At 50.3% G+C, this 11,195-nt stretch overlaps 1 protein-coding gene and 1 non-coding gene across 5 annotated transcripts in view; both read right to left on the reverse strand.

Moving 5' to 3' along the window:
* The window catches only part of BCAP31 (B cell receptor associated protein 31), a 29,011-nt gene extending 18,191 nt beyond the window's left edge, over positions 1 to 10,820 (reverse strand). The window contains exons 1-4 of one of the 4 annotated variants that reach the window (XM_005227692.5): positions 10,767 to 10,820; positions 9,774 to 9,907; positions 8,254 to 8,354; positions 4,487 to 4,634 (exon numbers count right to left, since the gene is read on the reverse strand). In XM_005227692.5, the coding sequence (XP_005227749.1) occupies positions 4,487 to 4,634; positions 8,254 to 8,354; positions 9,774 to 9,865 (341 nt within the window). In that variant the 5' untranslated portion in view covers positions 9,866 to 9,907; positions 10,767 to 10,820. 4 annotated transcript variants of the gene reach the window in all.
* Positions 5,979 to 6,083, reverse strand: LOC112445306 (U6 spliceosomal RNA). The gene has a single exon (XR_003033663.1). It is a non-coding gene; the product is annotated as a U6 spliceosomal RNA (small nuclear RNA).
* Positions 10,821 to 11,195: the final 375 nt, after the last annotated feature.

The raw sequence follows: 11,195 nt of genomic DNA on the forward strand, positions 1-11,195 counted from the left end.
GGACTCTGCAAAACAATCTAATACACCTAAACTTGACCCAGCCGTGACAGAGAGACATCTCTCTTGTTCTTTCACACAGACTTGCACACGGCTAACAAGAGTTAGTGGGTCATCTATGCAAAAGAAAAGTGTACAAAAGTTGAGAGGAACATGGAAGCAAAGCCATGTAGGACAATAAACGAACTAGTCCATGTAGGGCAGACAGAGGAGAGAAGGCAGTCTTCAAAGAGAAAGCGCTTCCAAAACTACAGGACAGACAAGAGCATGGTTTCTGGAAATACCAACCAGGTACACAAGGAGAGGGAGAGAGTATGCCCAGTGTTTTAAATGTACTTGACCACTGAGTCACTTTGCTGTACACCCGAAATTAACACAACATTGTAAATAAACTATAGTTTGATTTTTTTCAATGGTTAACAATTAAACACCAGGGTCACTGGGAGCTCAGCAAAATGCAGGTCCTTGTCAGCAGGCCAGGGGCAGGGCAGAGGGTCTCCGTTCCCAACAAGCCCCCAGGTCTAGCCAATGCTGCTGGCCACAGGCCACGTTGAGAGCAGCTAGGTGCCAGGGAACGAGGATCCCACAGATCCCATTTCCAATAATTAAACAGAGAAAAAGGGGAAAAAAAGAAGCATCCTGTGCCAGATTAGAAAGCATCAATGTGGGAAAGTGGTTTTTTAATGGTAAAAATTTCCAACCAGCTCACCTATGTGTGACCAGGGAACTGATTTAATACACGATGGTGCCCTCACAGCATGGAACACTGCACAGCCATGAAGTACAGGAGAAGTCTGTGCAAGTCATTTAGAAAAACTGCCAAGATAATTGAGTGAAAAGGGCAAGTCAAAGCAGAGCAAAAAAAAAAAAAAACAAACCATAGTGCTCATAAGAAAACAGTTAACATATATGTAAAAGATTATTTTTAAAAGTTTCAGAAACATCCCACTTATTACCTATAGCTATCTCTGGAGATGAAAACTTGCAGTTTCTCACCACACACAACTATTTGAAGTTTGGGGGGCTTTGTTTATGTTTACAGTGAGTAGGGATAACTTCTGTAATCAGAATAACATAGGTGATAGTTGTGTTTTTAAAGTGTTTCCTGCAAGCTGCATATGAGCTGTGTATTTGGACAAGAACAGTTCTATGGCTAATGTCATGCAAAGAGAGAAGTTCCTCAAGGGTCACAGCCACCATACAGGGTCTGACCCCTAGACTAGGGAGGAGTGTATCATCTTGGAAAATTCTAGAAACTAAACAGATCATCTGTGGACAACTAGTGAATCCACACCGATCCTCGGGGTCACTTTCCTTTTCTAAAAAGTCACACGAGAATTTCACATCCTTTTTTTTGATCAGCTACTGGACAGGGATCCAGGAGAGTGTGGCAGGTACAGCAAAGCCTCTTTCAGCCAAGATAGACAACAAACAGATGGGGAGCTGCGGGAACAACCCGGCCCAAGAAGCTACTGTCTGACACATTTTAAAGGGAATTCGCTGAAACCTTCCTTACACGTTTCTCAGATTGAGAGGTCACAGCACAGTGGGGGAAGCAGCTGAGAGGACAGAGCGCATTGGACCTGTGGTCCAGATCTCTCTCTCCTCTTAGAGATTCCACACCCCGCTTAGGAAAAGACAGAGATATAAACGACGACTGCTCTTCTTTAAATTCACCAGTCTGGGTTCGAAAGGAGACTGCCAACTGCTCTGCACCCTGACTGTGGTGGTGTTCTACTCTTCACTGGTCAAGCTAGAACTAGATGCTGACTAGTGCTTTATGCCAGTTTTTTAAAGTCAACTGCAGGAATTAAGCTGGAATGCCTAGCTTCATGGTGTTGCAGAGGACTGAGCTGAGCACACACTCACTCATCTGATACACCTGGCTACACTGTCCCCCGGCCCACTCAGATAATACCTGCCCTGGAGGCATTCTTCTGGAAGAGATCACAAAAGCAGAGCAGTCAGGAGAGTCAGACTTCAAAACCACAGTACGTGAGGAACAAACACCATTCCACCCAACAGCACTGTGACTACTTCTAAATTCACTACCTGAGCTTTGCCAGCATCTCTTTAAAGGTGGGACCCCAACTGCAACCCTCCACACAGCACTGGCTGACACTGAGTCAAGCAAGGCTGGTGCCTCCAGCCCTCACTGGAGGGGACTAACAGCTCATGAGCTTCTGCAGTAGCTCTGCCACGAACTCCTACTAAGCTGCAGTAAGGCACAAGCCCAAGTTTTTCTGAGTTCCTGTTTGGCCTTGTCTCCGCTGCCCTTTATGAACCTACACACACATTTGCAAACGTAATCCTGTTAAAAACTCAAGTCTCATTCGAGTTGGCCCCATCAGCAAACCTGTCTAGATGGCCGTGGGTTCTGAGTAGTAGCTCACATACCTGTTTTTCAACTCCTCCCACTTCCATTTCTCCCTGCACCTGCTCGCCATAACAAATATCCTCAGCAGAGAAGCATTGAGCCGGCCAGCGATGGAGTGCAAGCTCCTGAGACCCCTATTTGGATGGAGGTGACCCATACAGCAGCCACTCCTGGGACTTAGGACCCCACCCAACTACACTATTATGCCAGCACAGTGCCCACACTTCAGCACCTGGTCCATAAGAATCTTCTTGAATCGGAGACTGGCAAACCTTTTGCAGAAAATCCACACACCCCAAATGGGCAAAGGCAGGGATAAGACTGACAGAACCTGTCCCCCCAGCACTCACAATAGTTGCCAGTGATCCCTCTCTCTTCAAAGGGATGGTATGGGGAGGGAGGTGGGAGGGGGGTTCAGGATGGGGAACACGTGTACACCCATGGTGGATTCATGCTGACGTATGCCAAAACCAATACAATGTTGTAAAGTAATTAGCCTCCGATTAAAATAAACTTATATTTTTAAAATAAATAAATAAATAAAGGCATACAAGCTGTTCTTTCTGGAACACAGCTTGACATCAAAGTCAGACCAGACCCTCCCAGTCTGTTTCCTCACCTACTATCTCCCTCCTTTGGAAACTGGGATGCTTGCCCGTCTGCAGTCGTGCAGAATCTCTCCTACCCTGCAATTCCTCAAGGACTGGCGATTCCAGCTGCAAATGAACTCCAGAGCCTCTAGACATCATTTCATTAGCCCAAGCGGAAACTAAGTCAGAGAAGCTGGGCGCTCCAGTATCGCCTCGCCCATCTAGGATTTCAGTTCTCTCATCCCAGTGCTTCCTTTGCCCTGACCCCCTACCCACCATTTCCTTACTTTACACAGAAACACGGAGGGGACTGTCTTTTTCCCAGGCTTCACTGTGCTCCCGATCCAGTGCTCACCAGACTTTTGCCTTCTCAATACTATTCTTAAAGCTCCCAAAAAAAAAAAAAAAAAAAGCTCCCTGTCCTCTTCCAGTCCAATCCTTAGTTTTCTTTCTGTCCTTTCTAACTTCCAGATGAAATCCTCCCCAAGAGCCTCTGTGGTCCTTCAGACACAGCCAGTTCTCTTTTCCCACCCTCTGGCTCACTTGCGGTTGGACTCAGTCCTCTGGATCGGCTTCCCTTTCAGTTTCAGTCCACAAGATCATACTTTTTTGGAGCTTCCTGAAACCCTAAAACCCTGGCCTCTGTGTCCAACTCCTTCCAGCACTCTCAGTTCCTGACTCTCGGAAGGTAGAACACGGCAGGCCTGCAGATCACTCCTGGGATTAGGTGTATCCCCCTGAAAAGCCCTTGCCAGCTCCACCTCTTGTCACTTTCCAACTCTGACCCAGAGACACCAGGCTCAGCTGAGCAACTGACTTTTTTGTGTGAAAAAGGGAAACCAAGACAGTCATTCCAATGTGTAGTAAAGAAGGAGGTCCAGGTGATTAGAATTAAGATAGCCCAGCCCAAGAATCCACAAACTCACCCTACTTCTGAGTAACCTCACAGTAAGTTTTTCCCAATACTCCTGGAAGCCCTTGTCCTGAGCACAATGTCTTATTCCCTGCCAAGTAAGCACACTTGAGAATAGCCAGCCCCTCACTCCATCAGAACCCCTGTGAACAGGAGGCAGCATGCCAGCCCTCAAGTTCCAATAGGTCTCATGCTCCTGTGATAGGTCTACACCAGGGAAGGCCCTGGCGACACGGTTGGTCTCAGCCCCGTTTTGTGCCCTTTCTGCCCACTTTTCTCAGGACTGGACCCCATACATAAAAAGGCCCTATTCAGTTGTTCCCTTTTAAAGCTGGGCTCCAAAGGGCCTCTTCATAGGAGGGAAAGCACCCGTCACTTACTCCACTGTGTACAGAGAGCAAGGTGATAGTAGCACACAGGCCCTAAAAGAACATGTTGCAACTATGGCAGAGCCACAGCATGGCCTTCTGGCCTACCAGTCAGCCCTCTCCCATCTTCCATGCTGCCTCTAGAGAAACTGTGTGGTTCCCCGAATGTAGAAAGAGCCTCCAATTCAAGGCCACAGACTAGCCCATAGGTCCCTTCAGTCCCTCGCCCCTCCCCACTCACAAGGACAGCAGCAAGGAAAAGCCAGCAATGTAGAGGTTCCTCTGGGCACGGAAAAGCTTCATGTGGAAGTGCTCCACAGCCCCAGGGTTGTTCTGGAGGTTCACCTTCTCTGTCACATCATCATACTTTCGAATCTCACGAACAGCATCTGCGGCAGAGCAGAGATACAGATGTTCAGCCCCGGATCAGTCCAGCTGAGATGCAAGGTGTGAGTCTGGGCAGCCTTGCTTTCCTCGAAACTGTCTCCCCTGCTCTTCCCCTTCTACACACATTTTGATGGGTGCCCTGTCAGAAGTGCTGCCCTCCGACCTGTTCTCTCCTCCAGCTTTTCTCATGTCACCCTCTGGACCCATTCTACCCAGACTGCAAGCTTGCTCTCCATGTCAAGAAACTCAATGAATCTGAGATGTTGCCAGCAACTGGGGCAACTCCCTTTCCCACGGTGCCCCCACTGTTTGGTTCTATCACAAATGGGGCTGGCCATCAGCCACCCAACTGATAAACCAGGCGAGTCCTGTTTATGGAAATGCCCACGAGGCAGGCATGAGCTGCCTAGGAGTCAAGACCTGGAGCATGCCTGCTAAAGACTCAAAGGTTTTCATTTCTAAGCATCTAAGCTTTATAACTGGTTAAACTGGTGTATTCTGCTTACAAAAGAAATTCACGCTCATCAATGTTCAATGCAGGAGAAAGAAGCCCATAATATAATCAATCACCTCCAGTAGAACCTACTACATGCGGCCAGCTTAAATAAAGCAGTCATTTTCAGTCCCATTCAGTTCAGTCGCTCAGTCATGTCCGACTCTTTGCAACCCCATGAATCGCAGCACACCAGGCCTCCCTGTCCATCACCAGCTCCCAGGGTTTACTCAAACTCACGTCCATCGAGTCGGTGATGCCATCCAGCCATCTTATCCTCTGTCGTCCCCTTCTCCTCCTGCCCCCAATCCCTCCCAGCATCAGAGTCTTTTCCAGTGAGTCAACTCTTCGTGTGAGGTGGCCAAAGTACTGGAGTTTCAGCCTTAGCATCATTCCTTCCAAAGAAATCCCAGGGCTATCTCCTTCAGAATGGACTGGTTGGATCTCCTTGCAGTCCAAGGGACTCTCAAGAGTCTTCTAGTTAGTGTTATTCTCTTTGTATTACACAGACCTAAAATTAATGTCCATGTCCCCCAAATTAGACTACAGCACCACAAGAACAGAAACCTTTCCTATTACATCCCTAAGGCCTAACAGAGTTCTAGGCATACAGGGGGAGCACAAACACCTGAACAGTGAAAAACCTCTGCTCTAAAAAACCACTGCTGGCCACTCATATATTCACACCTGTGCATTTGCAGGCTAGAAATGGAACCATCCCATACCTACTACTTTTCTCCCTCAACCCTGCTATCTCTTTTTTCTCAATTGAGGTACACTGATTTGTAACATTATATAAGTTCCATTAGTATTTTTTACTTCTATGTATATATCCCCTACAACGTGCTTAAAAAAATATATAGAATGCTTCATGAGTTTGTGTGTCATCCTTATGCAGGGGACATGCTAATCATCTCTGTCTCATTTCAATTTTAGGATATGTGCTGCTGAAATGAACATCTAAGACATCAAAAATCAATACATAAAGATCTACCTAAAGAAGACTCTTAATGGATCCCCATGGGAGAGGGGCAATGTAAGCCTACTATCTGGATCTTAATTTATGGTATGAGACTGCTTGTTTTTTAGGCTGATTTTACATCATAAATATACACCTCCACTTAATGGTATCTTTGTGTTACATCTGTGGGCTTCCCAAGTGGCTCAACAGTAAGGAATCTGCCTGCCAATGCAGGAGACACAAGAAATGTGTGTTCGATCCCTGGGTCACAAAGATCCTCTGGAGGAGGAGATGGCAACCCACTCCAGTATTCTTGCCTAGAAAATCCCATGGACAGAGGAGACTGACACACTACAGTCCACAGGGTTGCAAAGAGTCAAACCCAACTGAGTGACTCAGCATGCACACATGTGGGTTCCTGACCCCCAAAATTCCCATTTGGGCACCTTAACTCCCAACCAGATGATACTAGGAAGTAGGGCCCTTGGGAGATGAGCACAAGGCCCTCATGAGTAGGTTTAGTGCCGTTATAAAATAGACTCCAGAGGGCTCCCTTGTCCCTTCCTCCATGTGAAGACACGGCAACACAGAAAACGACTGTGGAAACATAACACAGACTGTTAAAATAGTTACCTGTGAGACGTGGGTTTATGGGGACCTTTAACTTTGTAAGTTAAATTTGTAAATTTTTAAAGATGTGCTATTTTTGTGATTTAAACAAAAAACATGTTTTCCCACACTGTCTTCTGCATCCAGAGACCCCAGCACCTCAAGGTCCACCTTGACTAATGGCAAAGAGCCAACCAGGGATGGGGGCATTGGGCCAAACCAACTCAAGTCATACAGCAGAGAGCTACCCTCTCTATCTCAGGCCTCCAGCCCAAGGCAGTTGACCCTGAACTCTCTTTAGGCCCACTCCCCCAGTGAGATGTACCCTAGACCCCTTCCCAAGGACGGCTAGGGGCCAGCCAGGGCTGCAGCTTCTAGCTAGTTATGCTATGTCCCTAGCATTTGCTCGGAAAAGGCAACGGCACCCCACTCCAGTACTTTTGCCTAGAAAATCCCATGGATGGAGAAGCCTGGTAGGCTGCAGTCCATGCGGTCGCTAGAGTCAGACACGACTGAGCGACTTCACTTTCACTTTTCACTTTCATGCATTGGAGAAGGAAATGACAACCCACTCCAGTGTTCTTGCCTGGAGAATCCCAGGGATGGGGAAGCCTAGTAGGCTGCCGTCTACGGGGTCGCACAGAGTCGGACACGACTGAAGCGACTTAGCAACAGCAGCAACTTATTTTTGACTCATTGGAAAAGACTGATGCTGGGAGAGATCGGGGGCAGGAGGAGAAGGGGACAACAGAGGATGAGACGACTGGATGGCATCACCGACTCGATGGACGTGAGTTTGAGTAAACTCCGGGAGTTGGTGATGGACAGGGAGGCCTGGTGTGCTGCGATTCATGGGGTTGCAAAGAGTCGGACACGACTGAGCGACTGAACTGAACAACTTATTTAGGCAAGCCTCTATAGATTACATTAGGATATGAAGCAGCCTGTTATCATAGCAGGATGTCGCTCTAGAACATCCAGGCAGTTCCCTGACTCCTCAAAAAGAAAAACGGCACTTTTGCCCACTACCACCTTCTGCAAGGGGCCAATCCCACCCAATCTGCCATACCAGGAGAGTTCGTGGAATCTGGTGTGCAGAAGGGCAAAGCTCTATGTGAACATCCCCCAGCATGGTCCCTCCCCACCCCAACTCTTACCCCCAGCCCACACCTAAAAGCAAAAGCACACACACCCAGTTCCTAAACCCTGCAGCCTACTGGGACCAAGGTCAGCACAGGTCCATTAGCCTCTCTTGGTTTCAGCTCTGGAAGGACCCAAGGAGCTGCCTGAGACACGAGGTGGTCAGCACCAGGGGCACAAAGGCTGCTGGTCAAAGCAAAGACCCTGCCAGCAGGCAGTAGCAGGGATGCTGACGTCTTTGTGGACGAAGGGAGCTTTTCTTCCCCCAAGAGAAAGACAGGCGCACTAAATGGTCTGTCTCTGAGAAGTCAAAGCTGTACTCTAATCATGGAACATGGCACATGGCACAGGGCTTTGTAGCAGAGGCCACAGCAAAAGGTCTAAGTCAGGTAGCTACCAGCAGCCACAACTCACTCACCAATGACCAGTAGCACAAGGATGACAATGAGAACCACAAAGAAGGTGTTGCCATATGTCACTACCAACTCCACAAGGCGGGACTTGAAAATCTTCTGCCATCTGTGAAGAGGACAAAAAGGTTAAAGTCAGTAGAGTAAGAACACACACCTGGGATCCAGGGCCCTGAAAACAGAAATACAGTTTTGCACTCTTCTTCAAAGGCTGAATATCTCATACAGATTCAGCCTCAGCTGCTTGCAATTTTCCAACTTATGACATCCGTTCAACGGTGTTAAAAAGAAAAAAAAAAAAACCTGTCCAAGCATAGAAATTTCTAAAAAAGTCTTAAACACTGGTAGGCTCTGGGGAGAGAAATGCAAAACTTAGTGTTCCCTCTGTAGTATCAAAATGCTTGCCAAATCCACATTATTTCTTTAAACTGTTTTCCCATGTGCCCAATCTCGGCTCATCTAGACTCCCACCACACCCGATTACCATGAAGCAGACCCCAGACCTCCCTTCCTTTTCCTCCATAAATACTTCAGCATACAACTCCATCAGAGAAGAGCCTTCAGAAATGGCTACCAATCACAATGCCACCGCCAGGCCTCAAAAATATCAAGAAAAATCTCTCATCATCAGAGCCAGAACTCCAAAGTCCAATTGAGGCAATTATTTTTTAACAACTGGTCTATTTGAATCCTGACAAGCTTCTGACTCTGCATTCTGTTGATAAGTACCTTAAACCTCTCTTATTCTACGAACTCCCCCCTCCCTTGCTCTCTTTTGTTTTCTCCCCCAATTCACTGTTGCAGAAACCAGGCTGTTTGTCCTGCAAAGCTTTCGATGTAGCAGCTCCAAGTGGGCCACTGTCCCTGCATTTCCTGTGAAATATATACGGTGATTCAGATCTAGCTTTTGTCAAGAACATTATTTAAGCAATGCTATACACTTTCTATCACAACAGTGGCCTATAATTTTTCATTAAAAAGAAGCTTTTATGAAAACATCTGCGAAAAGTCTTATTTGTAATGTTCTAACTTAAGACCAGATGTGTTCCTACAGTATATGTAATCAAGATGAATTTCAAAATAACTTTTCAGAAGTCCTCTGTTCACTGAAAAAAACATGGCTTCGGCATTCCTAGGCTGAGTAATGCTCATGAGGCCACTACGCAACCCCAGCGAGACTGGTTAGGAGGACAGAAGTCACCAAATCAATGGGAACATGACCCAGGGGCAAGTCTTGCAGATCTCACAATGCCATCCCCTAAACACCCGGAGGGCATCGTTCCCAGAATGGTCGCTTGGTCTTCTCCCCTCTGGCACACTCTGAAGACCAGAAGGCAGGGTGCAGGGGAAAGGACCTCGTCAAGATGTGACTGAGCACAACTGTGGGCCTAGCTGGCAATAATAAACACAGTCCTTGCCACCCCCATCCCAGACAGGTTCTACCTGTTTCCGGCTGGCTTCAATTCCAGGGCCCCCCAACTCTGCAGGCACAAGCTACCGAGACTCTTCCTGGCTTGCCTGCCCATACCTTTTGGGAGAAATGAAGGGAATGCAGAGCAGCAGCACAGCGAAGACCTCCGCATAGAGGAAGGTGGCGACTGCAGTCCACTGCAGACTCATCGTGTTCCTAGCAGCTTTCCACCAGAAGATGTGAGCCTGTTCCTGACGGAGCACAGAACGAATAGGCGTCGTGACAGCTCGGCAGCCACCAGCCCTAGACCTCAGAGCCTTCCCAGCCCTCGAGCCCCGCAGCCTGGCTGCCAACACCTCCAGAGACACCTTTCCAAACAATTCTTCCCCGTGGAGTCTGGGAGACTCCGCCTGCGGAACCCTGGCAGCAGTGGGTGGGAATCGGCAGTTCGGGGAGCCCGGAGATCGCCGCCCGCCGAGGGGCGCCAGAGGCTACCGCCCACCACACCGCAGCCTCGGTCCTAGCAACGCCTTCGCGCTTCCTCCCAAGCTGCGATGCATCTGGGCCCTTCCACCCGGGCCGACAGAGAAGGAGCGAGCAGCTCCTCCCAGGGCAGGAGCGGAACTCCAAAGCCTCTCAATCACCGCCCCTTCGGCTCGGGCTTTCGGTACCTCTGAGAGCCCCCGAGAGCGACTCCTAGAGGACGAGAGTCGGAGCCAAGGGTAAGAGCGGGTCTCGACCCAGCACCTCACGGCCCCGTCCAGAGAAAGTTCTAGAAGACTGTCTCCTCCGAAGCTGGAGAAACCCCTCCCGGCCTCCCAGGTCTGTCGCGGCGCCTACCAGGCTCCAGAAGACCCCTAGACGAGGCCCCGACCCGGCACGCCCTCACAAGCCCCACCCCGCCGGCTCCTCCGGAGGGACTTCGACGTCGCCCCCCACCCCGGGAGACGGCTCCACCCGCCGCCACCCCGACTTCCCTCCGCCCGGTCCCGCCCCCGCACTCCAGCCTCGGCCCTCGCCCTGCGCACTGGGCCTCCCCGCGCCCCCTCGTCGAAGAGCCGGGGTATCTCGGCAGCCCGGGAGCCCAGCGCGGCGCGCGAATCCGCTCACCGAGTTCTCCAGAGTCACCACGCACGCCTCGTCGCCGCCAAACTCTCCCACCACGAGCCCGGCCCCGCCCCTTCCCCGCGGCCGGAACCGGAAGCGCCCGGCTAGTCCCGGCCCTCCCCCAACCGCCACAAGGCCCCGGAGGCCCCGCCCCCAAGCCGAGGCTCCCGACGCCTGGGACTGGGGAAGAAGCCGCGCCTCGCGCGCGCGCGCGGAGCGACGGGTCCCCGGCCTTGGCGGGAAGGCGAGGTGCCGCTTCTCTAGCCTGCGCGGTCCTCCCGCGTCTCTGTGGTCCGCGGAGGGGGCGGGGCCCCACCGTGGGGCGAGAACGGGGTGGGGCGCCCCGTGCCTGAGCTCCGCCTCCCGCCCCTCCTCCGCCTCCTCCCCCTCCCCCGACTCGCCCCTGGGGAGGGGTGGGTGGGTAGGTGGGGA

Source organism: Bos taurus, chromosome X (genome assembly GCF_002263795.3).
Source record: "Bos taurus isolate L1 Dominette 01449 registration number 42190680 breed Hereford chromosome X, ARS-UCD2.0, whole genome shotgun sequence".
Taxonomy (NCBI): domain Eukaryota; kingdom Metazoa; phylum Chordata; class Mammalia; order Artiodactyla; family Bovidae; genus Bos; species Bos taurus.